Consider the following 22,963-nt stretch of genomic DNA (forward strand, 5'->3'; position numbering starts at 1 on the left):
TACTGTAAAAAAGCACTTTCACATCCTTTATCTAATTTAATTCTTTCAAGGATCAAGTGAGGCAAGAAGAACAAGTGAGGCCAAGAAGTTGGGCAAACTCCTCAGGGTCATAGAGCTACTGCAGCTCTGACTCCAAGCTCACAGTCCTTGGCAGGGGTGGGAGGTGCACTGTCCCCCAGAATCTCCCTAAAAAAGTGATGCTCACAATCAGGTTGTGACTGACAGCCACACTCTCACCCCCCACTACTGCACCCTACAGATGGGATCGTATCCATGGTGTCCTCATGAAGCCAGCCTTGCCTTTCATATCCAGAAGCTTCCCTAACAAGATGCCGAAGCTTCCATGAATCCTGCATCCAAGGCTGGTGTATTGTTGGTAAAAAAGCAGACTTGCCTCTACTGCAAAGAGAAGGTTGATTTGAAGAGGATGATCAGTAACCTGTATCCTTTATTTTTAAAAAAGCTATAAAATACTATCTTAAACATTTCTGGTGAAGTGTTCTTCTTCAGTATAAACTTTCACTATCTTCACTGCAGTCACAGCAGAAACTTGCTTGTTTCCCTCATCTCCCATTTCATCCAAACGACTTGCTTCTTTCTTTTCTCCCCTGTGCCTATTACCATTCTGGTTAGGAACTTAAGTACCAAAAAGAGACATTCTACTCTTTATTTTCCATATGTGCCACCATGTGGGCTTTTGTGGAAACGTGATAGGACATTGCAAAAGATACGTAAATACCTGGAAGGATTAGATAGATAGATAAACAGATAGGTGAGTGATATAGATAATAGGTGGATGATGGGTTGGGTGAGTGGGCAGAAAGATAGCTTGGAATTCAAATTTTAAAAGCCCCCAATGTGAACTAAGTCCAGAAAGGTATTTTTAAGGTGTACCAAATTTTATTATTTTCATTAACGAGTAGGGCTTCCCCCACCTCCCCGTCCCTACTAGATTTAGGCTTTTTAAATTCCTTGCCATGCCTTCAGCCTTTCTTAGGTTAAAGCCTAGTTATAATAATATTGAAAGGAAATGAGGACCGTACAGGCTTGGGCAGCAACTAGGATTTGTATAGACCCCAGGATCCCGATCTAAATAAACACAGATCTCCCTGAGGCACAGGGAAGGTGATGACCCTATTCAGAGCTGACCACAAAAACTTGGTCCTCAGCCCCACTGGCTATAGATCACAGTACATATATCTCTTCCGGGGAGGGGGGGGGAGTAACTGGGACTAAAATAGATCCCCCTTTAAACAGAAGTGCCAAGTACCCTCTCTTCTCTTAAGAGACAGTCTTTCTATACGTTCCCAGTGTCAGTCACCGAAATTGTACAGTGCTAAAGGGGATACTCCCCTTGTTCCCTGCTCCTCACCAGCTCCAAGTGCACAGTCTTTACACACCCCTCCCCCCATCTCTGAGGTTTGCAAACCGAAGAAAGGCTTTCGAGTTAGGGAGCAGAGGAGGCAATGTGGATGGGCCTTTGGGCCTCAGGGCCAGGCCATAGCTGCAGCCACCAGCTCCGCCCACAGGCCTGGCCTTTCCCAGGGAGTCCCCAAAACTCAGCACAACCAAGGCCAAAGGTGTGCGGTGCTCCTTCCTCCTTCCTGGTCATCTGCTCCCGTGAATTTCTATTCTCTTATGAGGAGACGGAACCCAGAACTGTTTTTGGTGAATTACTTACAAAACCACAGTTCATAAATCTTCATTATAAAATTGGTCATAATGTGATCATAAATGTCACCTTAAATGATCATTTAAATAGCAAAGAACAATTGGTTTCTTTATACAGCCTTGAGAGAGTACGTTTTTGAATATTACATGTGCTCTTTCTGAGACTCAGAAGAAACAGCTGCATGTGAATAACTACTGCCTTTGTGCATGTAACGTTCCTCTCCGAGATACTGTGTACTAAGTCCCCTTCCACAGTTTGTCAAAGATACCAGGAAATGGCACATCTTACCTGCGAACACAGGCTTTTCTTTTTAATAGACCATGAGTCCCCTCTGATGAGCTGACTACAGGAAAGCCAGAGCTATTTGGCTCAGTTATAGTAGCTCCCTTCTCCTTGGCTTTCCACTGTAGTCATTCCCCTCTTCCTCTTCCTTTTAGTATAGGACCCTGGCCTTTTATGACTGTCTTATACTTTGGGATTTTAGTACAAAGTTTTATTTTTAAAAAGTAGGTGCAATATAAATAACTATGATAGCCAAATGCTATGAAAATTATGTAAGGGGCTTTAAAATGAACACAGAGGATTAACAAGAAAGGAAATGCCCACTTACGACATTGCTCATTGGCCACATATAGGACAACCTCCTTAACTGAGATTTAGCTGGGAGCGCACACACATTTTGTATGGGCAAATCCTGGATTGGCTTCGTTTTTTGGTGGCCTGGCAGCCCGTGGTGCTAGGAATGGTTCAAGGCATTAACTGTTCACTGGGGCTGAAATAATGCAGCAGACTTACCCCAGAGACAATGGGTTGCATGTTGAAATGTTTCAAGAAGTCCTTGATCCTACATTCACTGTTGACATTCTTTTTTTTTAATTTAGAGATGATTCCAAGAACTCAGAGAATTGAATAAAATTTGGCAGTCTACGTAAGGCAGTTTGTCTAGGTGGAAAGAATTTAAAGAACTGAACGACAGAATAAACAAATGAAGCAGGCTTTGCATCTTTCCCACTACAAGTGTTTTCCAATCCATGCACGTGTGACACATTTATCACAAACTTCCATGGACACCTTGCCTCTAATTTGGCTGATGTTGATGTCATCTGCAAAGCACTTCAGAGGTTTGCAAAGTACTTCCCATGGAGAACATTTAGTGATAACTGATGCCTTCTGGTCCGTTCAACACCTTCAGAGAAGTCAGCAGAGGTGTTGAGTCACCTGCAGTTTAAGAATCTGGCCTTTTCCACACTGTGTCCTTGTGACCACCTGGCCACTTTGGCACCACAAAGCCCTTGGGCAGGGACAGGACTGCCCCTGTAGCACCAAGTCCCACAGCCCACTGGATACGCTGGGGCGATGCCAGGCTTCCTGGGCCACCGAATGTACCTGGATGAGTCCTGGGACTGCACTGATGTGGACAGAGTCACTCTCTTCTTGTGCGCCACTCTGCACACACTCACACGCAATCACTTCATGGCTGCCCTCTGCTTTCATTTTCTTCACAGCACTTATCAATACCTGTGATCATATAGATTTGTTTATTGTTTATTGTTTGTCTTGCCCTCCATGAAGGCAGAGAATTTTATCTGTTTTTTCCTTCTCCCGTATCTCCAGCACTTGGAGCAGCACCTGGTACATAGTAGGCACTCAATAAATATTTGCTGAATACTAAAAGTAATCCTTTTGCAGAAGGGAACAAAACTAACAGCATAGGAAAGACCACTCAGAAAGAATTAACCCACAAATGTTGTGTCAGAATCCCCCAAATCAATTTAGTTTAAAGTACTGGTCATTTGTTAAACAGCCAACACCAGGCATCTACTCTGCAATATTTAAAGGTCTTACATTCATATGAAGTAGAAGAAAACTCACCCACAGTCAGCATAATGTTATTCGAAGTTCCATTAGAGTTTTAAGGAAGAAAACTCACACTAAGATTTCTACCTGTTGGTACTTTTCCTTCTTGCAGCTGCCCAGTCCTTCAGCATCATGATTGGTTCACCATCCAGATTACTTGGAGACTTAATTATGATTTATGTCTCTACTCAGCAAATATTTTTGAAGATATATATTTTTTAGAGAAAGGAAAGGACAGAAATATCGATGTGTGGTTGCCTCTCATAAGACACATATTGGGGAACCTGGCCCACAACCCAGGCATGTGCCCTGACTGGGAATTGAACCGGCGACCCTTTAGTTTGCAGGCCAGCACTCAATCCACTGAGCCACACCAGCCAGGGTTCTACTCAGCAAACGTTTCAACAATTCATTAGTTATTACATACCATGCACGTACAAGGGTTAAAACAAGATTCTTGATCTTATGGTCTATTGACAAATAAAAGAGCTCACAGCTGGATTAACACTAAGAATTCATTTTTCTCCTGGAAAAGAAGAAGCCCTTAAATTGATCTCAGATGCGTTTATCTATCACCAGTGGACAACTGCACCAGGGTCGCTTTTATACAGAGCCTGTTTATTTTATTTTTGTCTTATTTTTAAGAGCATAGCTATCAGACTTCTTTTTCTTTAAAAACTATTTTTTTAATTTATTGATTTCAGAGAGAAAGAAGGAGGGAGGGAGAGAGAAACATTGACCTACTCTTCCACCCATCCATGCACTCACTGGTTGATGCTTGTTTGTGCCCTGACCAGGGATCGAACCTGCAACCTTGGTGCATATCGGGCGATGCTCTAACCAACTGAGTTACCTGAACAGGGTGCTTTCAGAACCTTTGGAACCCCGGGCAAGTAAGCTAGTATGAATTTGCTCAAATTTTGAATAACCCTCAGAGTTCAGAAATATGTTAGATAGTAATAGCTAAACAATCTCAGAAAAAATAAAGATGCTATTTTTATGCAGTTTAAATATCTAAAATTGAATCCCAGTTTTTTGAAGTCATATATATATAAAATATTGGAGACCTACACACTATAGAGTTATCAGTGGTTATCCAAAGGTGAAAGGGTAAGAGCTGATTCTTACTTTCTTCTATACAATTGTCGGGGCCTAAAGATGGTGAATGCAATCCATCAAGAAAATCGCACCAGGAGGGCTTGGCTGAGGCAGCCCCAAACAGGATGCTGCAGCCGAGCCAGGTAGCCCCCACCCTTGTGGGCATCCCTTGATCACGAGTACTAACTACCAATCAAGATGCTGATCACGCGCTCACCTACCAATCGTCGCCAGGAGCATGCAGTGAGCATGCACAGGACAACCTATCAGAACCACCTCCCCTTTTCCCCTGCCCCCTATATAACAGCCCCGCCCAAAATAAAATTCGCAGCTTGATCAGAATCCTTTGTCTTGCTGCCTTTCTCTGCACCTCTTGTTCCCATCCCTATTCATCCGTTTCAGGTAGACTCGGGACCCCAGTTGACTGTTCCGCGGGACGGAACATACAATCTCTTTTACAACATTTCCACAGTAACCATGTTTAGCTTTTGCAGTGAGAAACATAAAGATCATTTAAAAACTATTTGAATCTGTCAATTAACTATGAAGTTATTTTTATTGCTGTGTAAATTATTGCAATTCCATCTAACAGATCAATTCCATGCTAAATTGTCTAGTTCTTATGACAATTAGCATTGGACTTACTGTAGAAAATAGAGAAGTAAAGCAAAAACATCCATTTTTGTGCTCAGCTTCTGTGGCATCCCCTCCAGTTTCCCTCTCCTGAACTTGGCCATTTTTTCCCCTTTGGCTGGCTACTGTCTCCTCCCTAACGCTCTCCCAGGAGTTCGTATGAGCAAGCAGAAACCTTATGTGAGTGTCCCAAAGACTAAAGCCTGCTATGCACTTAATGAACTTACTTCTTTGGGATATTTTTCTGCAAACAACAGGATCCCTTATACCCATTACAGAAAAATATCCATTTGCAAGTAATAATACATAAAGAGATGATTTACTTCCTGGAAACTAGTAACAGCTACCACAGGGTCGCTGTCACCCCAGGCAAGCACCCTGTGGTTCCTGTTCCCATGGGCTTGCCCCCCTCACCCCTCCAAAGGGAACAGCGACCCAGGGGCATGTGTTCAGGGATATAGTTACATTACCGTACATTAATGTCTGCATCATACCCCACGATTTTAATATCATTATCCCTATTTTAAGGACAGGAAAATATTTTGAGTCAGGTTAAGTAACTTGCCCAACGATACATACCTACTAACCCAGGACTTTCTTGGCTCTGGAGCCCGACCAACCACACAAACCCAGTTCCGGCCGAGAACTGAGGAAGGTCAGAGGAAGTTCACTTCCTTTCACATGTGGTTCCCAGCTCAAGAAGAAAATCACACCAAGTTCGTAAATAGCATTAGTTGCATTAAATTTCATGTAGTGTTACATTTAGATTAGAAAAATTAACATGGAAGTATTGTCTATCTTTTAAATTATTGTGTATCAAATATTTTCATATTTGTGAGGGATGTCTAGGTTTATACTTGTTTAAAAATTTATTGAGCTCCTGGGGACTATTTTTCAGAAGAAAAAGAGGAAGGCCCTTTTAGAATCAGAGTCAAGACTTTTCAAAGAAGAAAGCACCACAACGCAGGGGCGACAGACTAGAAGGGAGGAACTGAGAGCCAGGGTAATACAAACTAGATCTTCGCATAGTTCAGGGATGGAAGAAAATGAGTCAGGAATATGGAAGGCTTCTTTCAAATTCTTCTGAACTGAGTATTTTATTTACTTTATTACTTTGATTTTTCATTGAAAAACATAATTTACTGTATCTCATGTTGGTTATCCTCATTCAAGCAATTATGGCTGATGAAGCCTATCAAACACCCAGACAGACAGGGTCGTTTCACATGAAAACACACCCTTTTTTAGGCATTTTGTATCCCGTAAAGTTTGATGGGGACACACAACATTTTCTAGGAGCAGCAATACTGGGGCTGAGTGACCCCAATTTTGCCCTTTTGGTCACAAGAGCAGCCGCACAGAGGAGACAGCCAGGGGGGACGGCCGATGCCCTCAGCAGACACGGATGAGTCTGCTAGGGGCCAAGATGACTTGCACGTCCACATGAAAAGTTCTGTTCATCTGTGCATTTCCTAATGAACAAAACCATTTGCTAAAGATAATTCAGATGTCAAAAATGGCTGTAGATCATGATTGTCTCCTATGATAAAGAAAAAACAAAACCATTTTTATTTCAGTCTGGTAGCACTTGGTATACAATAGCACTCTAGATAAAAATTGAAGAGTTTTAGTATCTTTAGTTAGCAAGTCCCCATGTGGCTTACATATACTTGTGTCAGAATGGACTCGGTTATAACTAGTGATAGAAAGACCACCCCCAGACCGAGAGTGGCCTTTCTCGAAGGAACCTAGGACTTGATTGCTGCTCTCAAATTTAACCAAAACCCTTCCTGCTGAGTCTCATCCGTGGGCCACTCCAGGTAGGTCTTGGTGTTCATTATCCTCCGCAGCTTACAGAAACGCTGGGGAATGGCCTTCTTCTCGATGGGCTCCAGCAGAATGAGAATGGTGGCATCGTTGTTCTCATCGAAGAGACGGAAATGGGAGAAGTCCAGCTCGTACTTGCACCATTCGCTCTTCACAAAGTTTTCGGAAAGCACAAAGATGGTTTTGTGGCTCTTCTCGATGGAGTCGATGATATTGTCAATAATCCATTTGCCGGGGATAAAGTCCCGCTTGTGAAGACACAACTGAAAGGGAGGGTCGAAGTGCTCCAGCTGCTGGACCATTAGGTTCTCCACCCAGTGCGAATCCTGCTCGCTGTAAGACACAAAGGCATCATAACAGATGTCCCTCTGGGGAGCTCTCCTGGGTTTCCTCTTGGCCTGGAGCCAGGCCCACATCATCCTCATATACCACAGTCCATGGAAATGGTGGCACAGGGCCCCCATGAGCAGGATTAACAGGAAAAGGACACAGCACACGGCAGACACCAGAGCCACCCTGTGGCACTCAGAAACCGAGAGATGGGTGTCCTGAACCCGCTGGCCCCGCACGTGGGATGGAGAATCACACAGGTAATTTTCAGGCCAGTCAGTGAGCTGGGCCAGTGCCTGCTGCTCCCGAGTGAAGGACAAGAACTCACAGGAGCAAATGAAATTGTTGCCACCAGCTTCCAGAGCCTTCAGGTTTTGAAAAGAATCCAGTTGTTCCTTGGAAAAAGTATTTATCGTATTTCTGCTGATCCTCATGACTAGTAACATGGGTAAGAAGGAGGCATCTGGAAGAGTCTTCAACTTATTTCCAGAAATATAAAGTTCTTTGAGTTGTGGCATGGTCAAAGAAAATGAATTGAGGTTGTTATTGCTAATATCTAAAATTTCCAGGGTCTGAGGAATGCAGTCAGTTAAACTGTGTATTCTTGTGCTGGATAAGTTCAAGTATTTCATCTTTTCTGGCCACCGACACGTTTGAGGTATAGGATGGAAATTATTCTTACTGATATCAAGGATAGTCAGATTTTTCAGATTAAGCAAAATTTCTCCAGTTTCTTCCAATGATGTCAAATGGTTTTGCCTTAAAATTAAGGTTTGCAGGGATGGCCAGGCATTCTCACAGGCTGAGTTTCTCAACAAGTTTTCAACCAGTAAATTCTCATTGAGATCCAAATATTCCAATGACTTTAAGTGTTGTGAAAGTGAACAAGGAACCAGAAAAACCTTGCTATTTTCTATAGTAATTCTTTTCACGTTTCCTATAAATGCATATATATTACTCAGATCATAAAATAAGTAAAACTCTGGAATATGCAACCTTCGTATTGTTAATGCCTCTACATTACTTAGACCTTTGACTGTGTCTGGAGTAGAGATATCAAAATTACCAACTCCTCTATAGATACAGTTATCAAACTCCACATCTAACACTCCAGAAACATAATATAAGAGTTTCACAACTTCTTGAAAACTAACATCGGTGATTTCCACATTTCTGAATGTAAACTTTTTAATAAATGTCTTGGTTTCATTGATGGGTACTTTTGAAAAACGGAAAGTGTTCAAGCGAGTGTCTATCAGTTCCAAATGTTCCAATGAACTTAAAAGGTCCATGAACATCTCCAGCAGAAAAACAGGCAGCTTCATGTGAAGGACCAGATGGCTGACCTTCGGAGTGAACTTCAGACTCCGGGGCCCATACCGCTGGAGATTGGAAGCGTCGATCTCCAGTTCCTCCAGAAAAGTGAGCCCCACGAAATCCTTTTCCTGAATTTCAGTGAAGTTGTCAGCATTTCCTACTCTCAAGATTCGCAGATTGGTGAGATGAGAAAAAAGAGGTGTTTTCCCAAGTGTTTTATAAGGATTTCCCAGTAAGTTTAAAAATTTCAAGGAAGTGAGGGGCTTGAACCAGGAGGCCGATAAACTAGATAAGTGATTGCAGGATAAGTCCAAATGTTCCAGATTCCCCAGGGAGCAAAAGGCATCTTCCTCTATGGTATTAATGTTGTTGGACCCCAGCCTCAAAGCCTTGAGGTTCACACACATCCGCAGGTCACTGGTGCTGACGTAGGTGATCATGTTGTTGGACAGGTCAAGGCTTTTCACAGTGGCTTTGAGGCCTGAGGGGATGGAGCTTAAAAGTCTGGAGTGGCCATCACAGACACCAGTGGGGTCACAAGTCAGAGAAGAAGCCTGACCCAGGGTCGCTTCCTTGGACGGGCTGATTATGGCCCCCAAGACCCACGCTGTCCACAAAACACGTGACATCCTCCCGTGATTCAGCCTACAAATAAAAGAGGCTCAAGTGAGTGGTTGTGTTTGACGTCATATTGCGATTCCAGGTCTCGAGAAACATTTTGTAAAGTGTCATGCGCACACGCACACGCACACCAGAGCTACCAGGAAATAACCGAGAGGCAACCGGAATGAATGAATGAAGATGAATTCATTTTAATAATTAATTAATTAATGTAAGGATAAATGAATGAATTCCCTCACACATTCAGCAGCACTCACAGAAATAGACTGCCACTGTGCACTGACTTAAAAGCGCAATACCGCCTGGGAATACAGAGCGGGGCTCAATCAACATGGGTTGAAAGAACGAGTAAATGAATGAATGGAAGGATGAACAAGCAAGCAGCCTAAGAAAAAGGGCTAAACTTGACCATGCCAGTTTATAATCACCTGTTCCTTCACTTCAAGCCTTCTTATATTTAAGGGTGCCTCTTTCCTGCCTGCGGTCCCCTGTGAGTTAGAGACCTTGGAGCCAAACAACAGCTCCTGCTGGACAACTATTCACAGAACACAGCTCCAGGAATTCATGCTGGTTGATCAAAAGAGAAAAGGTCATGCTGTCTGGCAGCTGCTCCTAGCAGGCAGGAAGGATGCTGGGAATGCCAGTAAGAACAAAGTGATGTGCTGCGCTGTGGGACAATCAGATCATGAGACCTTTCTCTTCCTGCAGAGAATGAAGACAGAAAGCAGTGCTTGCCTCTGGATGGGCGGTTCGGATGAACGTGGGGGGAAGAAAGCTGTCTGCACAGTTTCCACCCATGAAGCCGACACTTTCTCTCTGCCCAGTCCTCCTTGAGCTCTTATTCAGCTTTCTCATTCCGCGTGTCTGCGCTCCTCTGTCTGTGTTTGATCACTGGATTAACTGTACATTTTTAAAAAATTAACTCCAAGAACAAAACTTTTCAAGGTTAAAATCAATTTCCCACCTTCCTAGGTTCCCATAGAATCTGAAAGATTATAACGGTCTAGGCTATATAACTTATAGGCACAGAAAATTTAAAGATGACTAACATTAATACATATTTGGACCCTAACTGGTGCCGCTCAGTAGATTGAGCACCAGCCTGCAAAACAAAGGGTCGCCAGTTCGATTCCCAGTCAGGGCACATGCCTGAGTTGTGGGCCATGTCTTCAGTAGGGGTCACATGAGAGGCAACTGCACACTGATGTTTCTCTCCCTCTCTTTCTCCCTCCCTTCCCCATGTCTAAAAAAATAAGTAAATAAAATCTTTTTAAAAAATACATACTTGGTCTGGGAATGCAATTGCTGTTGCAGCCAGATTTTTTTTTTAGCTGCACCAATGTCTGTTTTCCATTCCCTCTTATCTTTTTTAGATAACTGGGGTCATACCATGCATATTTACTCTGAATTTGCATCTCATCTTTAAAAAATCTCGACATCTATATCAGTATATAAATACATTTCTGATTTTTCCCAATGAATCACAGCATTTTATAGTATAGATCAACTATAATTTCATAATCTCCCCCAGGCAATTTCGTCATTGTGCTAACATGGCAGAGTGCACTTACAGGAGCCCACTATGCACCCTATGCACGGGTAGCCTGCTGCTCCCAGGGTGCAAGTCTGTACAGCATGTTACTGTACAGAACAACAGAGACCACATCACCCATAAGAGAAAATGATGTAATCCAGAGACGGGTAAACACAAAATGTATGAGGCTGCTGCTAGGATAACAGTGTATACTGTTTCACAGCAAACTCTTTAAATATAAATTGAAAGCATGCACCCTAAAATAACAATAAAAAGCATAGTACAGTAAATATGAATACATAAACCAGGAACATAGTCATTTGTTATCATCACTGTCATCACTAAATTATGCACTACAAATAATTGTGTGTGCCGTACTTCTATATGACTGTCAGTGTGGTAGGTTTGTTTACACCGCCATCACCACAAACACAGGAGTAATGTCTTGCGCTATGACATCACAACGGCTACCAAGTCACTAGGTGATAGGAATTTTTCAGCTCCATCATAACCTTATGGGACTACCATCGTACATGTGGTCCATCTCTGGCCTATCATGTGGTCCAACTGAAATGTTATATGGCACAGGGCTGTTATTATTACAATTATTAAGTTATAGGGGCTCTTTATATACTCTGGAGATGGAAGATAGATGTATTAAAAATATCTTCTTCCACTCTGTGGTTTGCCTTTTCACTTTCTTAGTGGAATCTTTGCATAAATGCATGTACTTAAATTTTCTATTGTTTTTTAATAGTGACTTTTATAACGTGTTTAACAATTCTTTATTATCACAAAGATATTCCTTATTTCCTAAAATCCTTACTGTTTTGTCTTTCACTTTAAGGCCTACAGTATACCTGGGATTCATATCTGAGGAAGCAAAGAGAATTAATTTTTTTTTCCAATTGAGCCAGCGCCATTTTTAAAAAGATCATTCTGGGAAAACAATCAACAATATTACCTTTGCCAACAGTCACATGTTCTCATGGGGGCGGGTCTGTTTCAGTGTGCTCTGTTCTGATCTTTGGCCTTGTACCGGTAACACATTATGTTAAATATATTTTAATATTCAGGAGGGTAAGTCCTTGCACCTTATCCTCTTCAAGTGAGTCTTGGTTAGTCTGGGTCCTTGGCATATTCTTCTAAACTGCAGAATCAGCTTATCTGTTTCAAAAGCAAAACCTGTTTATTTTAATTGACAATGCCATGAATCTGTAGATCAATTTGGGAATTGCTGACATCATTACAATCTTATATCTCCCAATCCTTGAACATGGCATATCTTTCCACTTATTTAAGATTTCTTTAATTTATCACAATAATATTTTATAGTTTTCTGCATAGAGGTCTTGGGCATATTTTGTGATATATATTCCTAAGCATTTGATACTTGTGAGTTTTGAAAAAGGTATTATGTATTTAAATGTGACATACACATATGGATTTATACATATCATATGTATAAATTTAGTTAAATTTTATATATTTATCTTGCATTGAACAACCTTGATGAACTTAGTAATTCCACAGTTTGTAGATTTTTTAAAAATTTCTAAATATACAATCATATCATCCAGATATAATGATCCTAGTTCTTTTTTCCAATCCTTACACTTTTTAAAAAATATTTTGTTTATTTATTTTAGAAAGAGGGGAATAGAGGGAGAGAGGGCAATAATGTGTGGTTGCCTCTTGCATGCCCGCTACTGGGAACCTCACCTGAACTGGCCCACAACCAAAGCATGTGCCCCGAATGGGAATCGAACTAGCAACCCTTTGGTATGCAGGCTGGTGCCCAATCCACTGAGCCATACCAACCAGGGCCCAATCTTTATACTTTCATTTAATTTTCTTGATTACTGAGTGTTGAATTTATCAAATCTCTTTTTCTTCCTGTATCTATTGAGATAATAACTCCTTTACCCTGTTAATAAACACTGATTGCATGAATCAATTTTAGTGTTAAGACAATTTTGCATTTTTAGAATAAACCCCAATTTGTCTAGATATATTATTTTTTGTATGTTGTTGGATTTCATTTACTAATATTTTGTTTAGAATGCCTGCACCCCCATTGAGAAGCTAACTTGTCCTGTCAATTTTCTTTTCTTGAGCCAAATTCATTAATGCTACATTCAGAGCCTGCAATTTTTGTCGTTACGGTTTGTTCATTTATCTTGTTTTTGTGAAACACATTAAGTTGACCCATTTAACAGGTATGCAATTATTCCAATGTTCTTTTTCTTCTTTCAGTTTTGGTAAATTGTGTTTTTCAAGAAATTTATCTTTTTTTTAAAGTTATCAACACAGTTACTTATAATATCCTCTCATCATTTTAATGTCTGCAGGGCCTACATAGTAAATTGCCCTATATTAGTCCTTGGATGAGTTATTTGTGCTTGCTTGTTTGAATTATCTTGCAAGAGGTTTACCGTTCTACTGGCATTCTAAAAGAAACCAATTTCTCATCTTATGGATCCTCTATTTTTCTATTTCATTCATTTCTATTTTGATATTACTGTTTCCTTCCTTCTGCTTTTTTCTAGATTTTACACTTCTGATTCTTGTTTCTTGAGGTACATATTTGCTCATTAACTTTCAGCCACTCTTTACTTCTAATACACCTAGTTAAGGCACTAAATTTTCATCTACGCATTCATTGATTTAGCTGTATCCTCCAGGTCACTTTCTCAAGTTTCAGTCTAGGTATTTTCTTCTGAGATGCTTCCTCCTTAATTATTCCTTCTTCAGCCATGTTTAACTACTGTCAAATCCATCCACTGCTTTTAACTTATTTGCTTACTGCCATTTGCATCTTCATAATTTGTATTTGGTTCTTTCTCACTTGTTCTTTGTTACTTTTTTATAGTTTCCAATTCTCTCCCCAAACTTTCAACCTTGTCTTTTAACACCTCGAAGACAGCAAACATAGTCTGATCGGCCGCAGCACAGGCCTTGAAGGACAGGAAGTTAAAGGTTAAGGCCTGGCACAGTCCCAGATGAGACCAGCGGAGCTGAACTAGAGAAGACAAACCCTCACGGAGACTGCAGCACAGCTTGGACCCATCTGGATGGCTCAGACGGTCCTAATCTCCGAAAACAGAGTAACCTGATTTCTGGAACGCTAGTGCTCATGGGTACCTGCCGGAGCAAAGGGGATGCTCCTGTAGGAGGAGAGAGCATCACCCTAGACCTCAAAGGCCTGTCTACAGTTTCTCAGATACAACGTTCAGTGCATAATACAAAAGCAACCAGGTGATAAAGGAAAAAAGATAACAAGTATGAGGAGAGTAGAAACAGGAGACCATGGAAACTAACCCCTAAAGACTATTGAGCTAGTACTGTACCTACCTCTAAAATCAGCAGAATTAAGATGAGATGGTCATTGCTGTTTGGTACTATATTTATTCTATTGTCATTCTGGTTAATCCATTATTGAAAAAAATCCACTTAGTATAACTGTATTGGGCAACCAAAATTATTTGATGTGTTCCACTTTGTAATACAGAGCTCCAGAAATATATACTAGTTTTTGGCTAAGATTTAAGGTCAAATACATCTATTTTTTTCCTGGTATTTTCACCTTAAAATGTAAACTTTATAAGAACATAGATTTTGCACTGTTTCATACAAATAATATATGGTACCCATAGCACGGGGGGTTTTCAACGATAATAATTACTGACGATGCTAAAGCTGCCGTAAACAACGTGGCACTTATGATGGGAGTTACTTCCTCAATACGTTGCAGCCTTGGGACAGAGAAACCCTCTGTGGGAGACACTGGGGAAGGGGAAGGGGATGGCTCAGGTTGGATTGCATGGAGTTATATCCAAACGAGGGATGGGCATCTGGACAAAGTATGAAAACCACCTGCTTGAAGAACTCAGGAAGCAGACAGGGCAGTGACGAATTATTCATCCAAGACCCAGCAGAGGATGGAAGTCTGAGAAAACAGCCTAGTATTAGAGGTGAGTTACGCTGCAGACATCTGCTGATCCAGGATAGGCAGGAAGCGAAACCCTGTGGCCCACGGTGAAACCACAACCAGATACTCCCATTAGGGTTAGGGCTGTAATGTCTTGGTGAAGCAGGAGTGGAGAAGAAACTCGTGGCCCAGTGCAGAGCACAGAACTGAAAGTGAACTCTCCATAAAGCCATGCAGAGAAAAAAGGCTGCATCTTATGTGAACAGGAAACTAAAAAATCTCTGCCCTCTGACCCAGAGCCCCAACCTGGCTGGAAACCAGCCTACTAGAAATCTCCTGCAGGAAACCAGAACCCCATGCTGGCCATATATGCTGCTGCGGGTCCAAATGTTAAAAGACACAATAATTAAAAAGATTTCAGAACTGAAGAAAATGTCAGATTACAAATGTATATTGAATCCAAAGCAAAAGAAAGAAAAAGAAAAAGAAAAAGAAAAAGAAAGAAAGAAAGAAAGAAAGTTAGTTAGTTAGTTCTCACCTGGCCCGAAAATGATGGAATATTTCCAAAGGGCTGAGAAAACATACTTGTCCATCTATATTAGCAATTTTTAACCTTTTCATGTCATGGCACATGTAAACTAATTCCTAACATTCTGCAGCACATCAAATACACACACACACAAATATACACTGCCATTCTAACCAAAAAATAGGTACAATTTTGATTCATTTGCATATGACAGCTAGTGTTGTTTTGGCTGTTTTCATTTTTTTTATTTGGCAATCTAAGGGAAAGAGGTCAGTGTCTCTGACTAAATAGGTACTACATGTTTTAAGAATTCTTGTGGCACAGCAGTTGAAAATTACTGGCCTAGACATCTATACCCATCTAAATGATCACTCAAGAGCAAAGTTGAGATAGATGTTTTAGGACATTCAAAAATTAAAAGAGGATTTTTATGCCTAAACTCTCACTGAAAGAAGTACCCTGAAACATATGTTCTTTAGCAACATGAAACATGAACTTGGTAAGAACAGGCTGCAAGAAGAAAACTTGAATGTTATTTCAACAATGCACTCTTGACTTCATCTTTATCTTTTTTTAAGGATATCTTACTGATTAAGCTATTACAGTTGCCCCAAATTTTCCCCCTTGCCCCCCACCACCCAGTACCCCACTTCTCTCCAGCAGTGCCCCCCTTAGTTCATGTGGATGGGTTGTGCATGAGGTTCTTTGGCTTCTCCATTTCCTATACTAGTCTTCACACCCCCCCATCTATTTTGAACCTACCAATTATGCCCTCAGAAATTCAGATGTGGCTTTTCAGTATGAGGAAAAAATAATGGAAATTTTAAGTGACATGGTAGGGAATTTTTTTTTTTTTACAAACAAGCCTACTACTTGGAAGAAGTAAATACAACTTACATTTATTAAAAGATCTCCATGAGGAAATCACACCCAAGATGCCATATACAATAAATCATGCTCACTCAGGTTTGATCAAAACAAGATATTTAACTAGCCAAGCCCAATTCTTTTAAAAAATGCAAAAGATTAACTGATAGCTTAGAAACTTCCAAAACACGCCATCAAATTCTGACACTATAACTAGTGTAAAGATGCAAATGTTCTGTGCTTAAAACAGGAAGCAACTTAAAATATTACTGAGTAAGTCATTTTCAAATAGTCACCATGTTTGCCATCCCCCCCCCCTTTTTTTTTGGTGTCTACTTTCAAGTCAGGCACCCTACCTACCAGATGCTTTCTGGTACAGATCTGAATTAGTAAAGTGCAGATAATACCTTCTGCAAGACTTGTGCCATCTCAGATTTAAATTCATATTCATTTTCTCTCTCTCTCTCTCTGTCTCTCTCGCTCAATCCACCCCCGTCTCTCTCCCTCTATCTCCCTCTCCCCCCACCCTCACCCCCCACAGGAAAAAACACTATCCTGGCTTGCACTTAAGTTCCAAACACAAGTTCTCTGCAGAAGTTGAAGAAGTTGAAAGGAGAGCGTCAAAGCATTCTGATTTTAAAAAGTCGTCTGCTTAATGCTCTATGTTCTGTTCTAAACATAACTGATTAGATGTCATCCTATCTGACATAACTCAGACAGTCTAAGGATTGAAGGAAATAAAGACGGGTGCGAGAGGGCGAGCTGGAGAACCATGCCCAAGCAGAGGCCAGGCTCGGGTTAAGGATTGAGGATCCCGAACCTTCCCTACTTCTAAGCCCCTGTGACTAAAATCCAACCTTGACAAGTTTGGCCCCTGCGGTAACCAGCACGCGCAGACACACCCCCAGCAGGACGCACAGGTGCAACCTCGAAAGCTTTTCCGAGGTCCAGCTCCCGACCCGCCCTGAGTTACCGGTGCCGAGACCGAGGGGAGGGCACACAGAAGCCGCTGGCCCGAGAGCAGCCCTTGGGGAACCGGGAAGTCCCAGCCCAGGGCCGGGGTCTCCGCCCACCTCGGCCCCCGGGGGACGGGCTGCCCGCAGCCTGGAGCCAGAGCAGGCTCCCCGCGGCGACCCCCAGGTGCCTCCAAGACACGGAAGGGCGCTCGCCGGACCCTCTGCTGTGCCCCGGTCCCTTTCCGAGTGGCCCCTGCCTCTCCCGAGGGCGGACCTCCGCCCGGACTTCGCCTGTCCACGGTGCGGAGCCGTGCAGAGTGGGGCCGAGGGCGTTGAGGTCCCCGCGGGCCGCCGCACCCCGCGACCCCTCGTCCCAGAACTGAGCCTCCGGGCCGGGGTCCCGGGTGAGAAGCAGGAGACCCATTCCCCCGGCGCCCGTCTGGGGCCCACGTCTCCCGTCCGCCCCTGCGCGGCACCCACCAGAACGACCCGACGTACCCGGGGGACACGGAGCTGCCACCAGGTCCCTCGTGACCGGCCCCGCCGGCCCCAGGAGGAGAGTGAGGGGAAAGTGCGCGCGGTGGGGCGTCCCCGGGCTCCCAGGGCCGCGGAGCCGCCAGGCCCGCCCAGCGTGGGAGGCGTGCGCACCTCTGCACCAGCGCCTGGAGACTGTGCCCGGCCCGCTGCGCCCGCCCTTCCCGGCTGGCTCAGTCAGGTGACCGTGACCACGACCGCGACCTCAGTCCTGACCAGCGGGAAACGCCGGGTCGGTGAGCTTGGGTCCTGCCCCGACCTCCAGCTGGCGCGGACCGAGGTCAGAGGAGAGCGCTGGAGGCTGCCTGGGGGTCGCGGGGCAGGAAAAATAGCCGACATGCTAGAAGCCCCTTCGTGGGATTTTTCCAAAGCACTGGGGCAGATTTCGCAACCCAAGAAAAGGCTGATTACTCAACCAGAATTTTCTTGAAGCCTCAGGCATCCAAGCCTCACATTACCCTGAAACACACCATCTTTAAACTCCACTTCTCCATTTTTCATCCTTGGGAGCCGGAATTTAGGCTTGTGAATCCCATTTCTCATTCTTCCCCGCTTTTGCAGCACTTACTATGGTCTCGAGGGTCCACTTGCACACTCAAGTCTACGCTCCCCGGATCAATACAGCAAGATTTTGCCTGGGGAGCAGGTAAGGACAGTCCCAGGTTTGGTGTTTGGGTTTTGGGTGGTTTTTTTTTTCCCTACCCCGCGCCCGGTGACCGTCCCTGGAGCCGCACTGTCTCCAGCACCTGCATCCCATCCCCAGTCTCACGGTAGAGATGGGGGGAGCCATAGGCCCCGGAGATTTGAAACCTGAGCCGTTCCATTCTTCCCTTGCTCCATTCCATCCCTGTTTCTCAAGGTAATTGCAAAAACAGTCCTAGACTGGCTTTCTTCATTGCCACAGAAACTAGTTTGTCTCAGGCAGAGAGGAATGCTTTATAAGGAAAATAAACCAGTACCTTTAAAAAAATTAAACTGCCTTAATATGAATAAAGTACATTTCATCTTCACAAGTTGGCATTGGAGGCTGAAGGAGCATTCTTGCTCCTCTTTGGCACACGGGGAACTGAGATGTGAAACCAGAATTTTACCCTGAATCCGGGTTCTTTCTCTTCCCCTAACCCACATCCCCAATTCTCATTACAGGTTCAAACATCAGGCAAACTTAATCAGTAGGTGTGAATGTGAACTGGAGAGAATGGAGTCTGATTTTCCACACGACTTTCTGAATATGTGGATATTTCTCTCCATCCTTGGCCCTCCATGCTCTCAGCTGCCTGAAAAGGCTTTCTTCTTCTGAGTTCAAATTCTCCACCTCTCGGCCTCACGTGTACTTGAGAAAACTTCCTTCCAGCTTTCCCCCCTAAAACTAAAACCTCTCTTCTTTCTCTAGTTGAACTGTATAGATTGACTTTGGTGTCATTGTAATTGTCATTGTTATTGCTTTGTGATCCCAAAGTCTACTAGAGTATTCTGGCAAAGCCAGGTTGAAATTGTGCATCTACCTGCAAGGGTCATGCAGGTTATTATTCTACACTCAGCAAAATTATAAGCATGTTCTCGTGTTCTACTTGGGGACAGTTCAGCTTTTAATGTCTTCAAAGCATTTTCACGTATAGTTTTAAACACGTGGTGTAAATAGTTCTGATATAATAACACCATCAGTTCAAGTTCAGTTTGTATGAAAAGCAGTTTTTCTCATTTACGAACATTTTGGAAACCTGAAAGATCAATCAAACCCTCTCAGAGCCAGACTGACAGTTTCATATGGGGGAAAAAGTTACAAACTCCAAATTAGAAGTTCAACAATTCTGGGAATGTAATGGAAACCATGGTGATGTAGCTAATTAACAACATTGTTGGATATTTGCCAGTTGCTGAGAGAGTAGATCTGAAAAGTTCTCATCACAAAAAAATGTTGTAACTATGTGAGGTGATAGATATTAAATCATTGGGGTATTATAATATATACATATTTTAAATCATTACACCTTAAATGAACATAGTGTTATATGTCAATTACATCTTAACAAAACAGGGAGAACCCCCACACTGAGATGGCCCTACTCTAGAATGGCTCACTTGAATGGCTAACATTAAAGACTGACAGCACCAACCCACCAATCGCTGGCGAGGATGTAGAACACCTGGGTCTCTCCTACATTGCTGGTGGGAGTGCAAAATGCTTCACCCATGCTGGGAAAGTTTGAAAGCTTCTTATAAAATTAAACATGCACTTGCTCTGTGACCCAGCAATGCCATTCCTTAGATATTTGTCCTCAAGGTATGAAAACATAAGTCCACATGAAGGAAGGTACTTTAGTCCCAGCTAGAAACAACCCAAATACCTATTACCTGGTGAATACATCATTTTATATCCAGGCAATTAAATACTACTCCGCAATAGAAGTGAAGAACTACCGATATACACATGAACATGGAGGGATCTCAAAAGCATAATGCTAAAGGAAAGAAGTCAGACACAAACAAATATATGTAGAATCCATTTACATGAAGTGCTACACAAAGCAAAACCATGACAGAAAGTGGAAGTACCAGGGAGCCAAGTGGGGCGGTGGGGAGAAGCTGCTGACCTCAAAGGAGCAGTGACTTCAGGGGGTGATGGAAATGTTCTGTATCACGATTGGGTGCTGGTTAATTACATGACTGTGTGTCTTTGTCAAACCTCATCAAATTATATTTTTAGATTGACAAAGTTTATTGTATAGAAGTTATTTCTATAAAACTGACTTTTTAAAAAAATCCTCTTCTGTCTAGAGGCAAAGGATAGATATTTCTCACCTCCAAAATCGAGGAGCCAGCTTTTTGCAGGCCCTTTGAGAAAAGGAAGGAGGAAACATCTATTTCTGTAGTAGGTCATCCTGCCTCACTATAAAACCTCCTCCTTTACCTTAATTAACTGTACACCGATTTTTCTCACTTGCAGCCAAGAGAGCTCTAAGATATTTCTTGATGGCAAGAAAACTAAGTTTCTTAATTCAGGAAGTCCAAACTACCTGAGTTGGAACCATGATGTCATAAAATCCTCTAATATCGTATTCAGATGGTTTTACTACCCCTTCCGGCATACTCATTCACAACTTGCCTTCTTCCTAATATCACACTGCCCAGCAGTTCAGAGCAACTCACCGCCCAACTTCTACAACGTCCATTGCTAAAGTCGTCATACTACATTGATTTCAGAAACTAAGGTGTCCTGGCAGAATGATCTTCATATTTATTCTGAGAGAGAGATGAACCAAAACCTCTCGGTAAAATGGACTGTTTTATATGTCAGCCCAAAGTACTGATCTTCTACATCAATTACAGGCTTCTTGGGGGTTTGAGGCATCGGTCAATCTTAAGTTAATTCAGAAGAGAAATCCATAAAGTCTGTTTTTTTTTAAATTGTAGAACTTGTAAATACTTCAGGAATCTAAAATTTGGGAAAGCAGGAAAAGAAAGAGAGAAAGAAACTCTTCCTCAAGTGCCTTGCTGGACTGTCCCAGAAGCAAAGGGCCAAACCAGGAGGAGGATGTGTTCTGTATGTTAGTATATGACAGATCTGAATACACAGGACTCTTAAAGACAAGGCTAACTATGGACTATTTCCATCCATTGCAAGAATCCTACTAGAAAATAGAAAGGGAGCTTCCAGATTTACACACATCTGCTGAATGTGGCTGAATGTGCATTTCAAGAGGCCCTGGGCTTTGTTCCCCTTTTTGCAGCGATGCATCTCTCTTCCCCGAAACGGTCAGCACCAACCAAGGAAAGCTTGCTGAGGGGTGAATTGACACATCTTTTCGGAATATCGCCTAGGTCTGGAAGAACAGAGCGTAAACATCTGGTGTGGCAATTGCAGACACACACGGGGAAGAAAGGGGTTCTGACCAGTGGTTCCTCGTCCTGACTTCCTGCCCTTGCCACACAGTAGCAGTTAGACATGGGAATGAGGAAATAATTGTGCATGATTTCCAGTCAAGTAGTCAGGCAAAATCATGGGTGAGCAACTGGTATCATTTTAATGTCTGTAAGAATTGCGTGGCCTCAAGTTCAGCAGTCTTTGGAGCTTCTGGGAAAGCATACTGAAATATCTTAAGAATCAAAGAACTGCTAAATCCAATCGTGTGGCATGGCAGTGTGGGTAGGGGTTGCCGACTATTACGTGGACGGATAAAATGAGGTCTTAATGACTCAAACCCAGGGACATGAGCTATGTGACCAGTGCCTTCTTTGGGTTCAGTCCCTGGTGTAAGGCATAAGTAGGGTTCAGTGTGAACCAGTCAGGGTCACAGACAAGAACATTGCCACCTCCCTGGCCAACATAAGTGGTGAACCGAGAAGGAATTCCCCTAAGTGGTACAATGATGTAATAGTTTCCTGTGTGTGTTTCTTCTAAAGGCTGCAGGTGTTGGACAAGAGGTTTCTGATTGCAATCTCTGGAAAACTTACAATTTAGTATTTACATTAGTATTTTGTGTTAAGGAATCTGTAAATACCTGGTTTTTAAAGACTCATCACATCTTAAAGAACTTGGTCTCCTAGAGTCGAGACCAAGTATAAATAAAATGTATTTCTTTATGCTTATGATTTTAAACTGAAATTTTTCTATACTTGTAGAAACATGTATTGAAAGATTTGCTACATGTTGAGACATTTAAGACAGTTTAAAGTTCATCATATTTACACATGCACTAGTCATAAAAGTTATATAAGAACTCAGGAAATTTTCATTTTATCAAACAACGGAGACACTTTAGGAGGATATCAAATACATTACTTTTATAAATGCAGCTTAAACTGTTTTAAAGTTTCATTAGCTGTGTTTGTAAATAGGATCGAACAAAAGCCAAATTCCCCTTTAAAGTGATGTTTAAATTGGATAAATTTATAAATAGCTAGTAGACCCTAAAAGCTTTAGCTTAAGGAAAGACAAGGTTTTTAACTTTGCAAATTTAGTAGTTTAGATATAAAATCCTAAAGCTGAACAAATCCTGCAGACAAAAATTTTCAAGCACGTTAAAAAAAAGCCAGCTAGACAAAATGAAATCAGAGTGACTTAAGAAGAAAATTCCAGACTCCTCCCTCCTCCCCGTGTGAGCTGCTGCCCTTCCTCTCTGGCTTCCGGCGGCACCGCTTCCTCCAGCGTTAGTCAGTCACGCCCTGTCTTCCAGTCTGTCCCATGTGTCGTGCCCGCCCCCCACCTCCTTCAGCTATGGCTCCTTGGAGCCTCAGTCACTGGTAGAGACCCAGG

The 22,963-nt window shown here is 42.5% G+C and overlaps 2 protein-coding genes across 3 annotated transcripts in view; one reads left to right on the plus strand and one right to left on the minus strand.

The window, feature by feature from the left end:
- Nucleotides 1–2,695, plus strand: part of RNF175 (ring finger protein 175) — a 30,013-nt gene extending 27,318 nt beyond the window's left edge. The window contains 3 exon segments of the mRNA XM_037058363.1: nucleotides 339–378; nucleotides 380–441; nucleotides 2,333–2,695. Coding sequence (XP_036914258.1) covers nucleotides 339–378; nucleotides 380–441; nucleotides 2,333–2,453 — 223 coding nt within the window. The 3' untranslated portion in view covers nucleotides 2,454–2,695.
- Nucleotides 2,696–6,338: 3,643 nt separating this feature from the next.
- TLR2 (toll like receptor 2) lies at nucleotides 6,339–17,849 on the minus strand. Of its 2 annotated transcripts, XM_037058364.1 has the most exons (3): nucleotides 17,671–17,849; nucleotides 11,854–12,056; nucleotides 6,339–9,379 (listed from the first exon to the last, which is right to left on the minus strand). In XM_037058364.1, the coding sequence occupies exons 2-3, from the start codon at nucleotides 11,877–11,879 to the stop codon at nucleotides 7,009–7,011; spliced, it is 2,397 nt and encodes a 798-aa protein (XP_036914259.1). In that variant the 5' UTR covers nucleotides 11,880–12,056; nucleotides 17,671–17,849; the 3' UTR covers nucleotides 6,339–7,008. The 2 variants fall into 2 exon arrangements, with proteins under 2 accessions (XP_036914259.1, XP_036914260.1); XM_037058365.1 differs by lacking the exon at nucleotides 11,854–12,056 and having other exon boundaries at nucleotides 17,671–17,848.
- Between the last annotated feature and the right edge of the window lie 5,114 nt (nucleotides 17,850–22,963).

The sequence above is a fragment of the Sturnira hondurensis genome, unplaced genomic scaffold, assembly GCF_014824575.4.
Source record: "Sturnira hondurensis isolate 20B ecotype Veracruz unplaced genomic scaffold, ASM1482457v3 Scaffold0010128, whole genome shotgun sequence".
Classification (NCBI taxonomy): Eukaryota; Metazoa; Chordata; class Mammalia; order Chiroptera; family Phyllostomidae; genus Sturnira; species Sturnira hondurensis.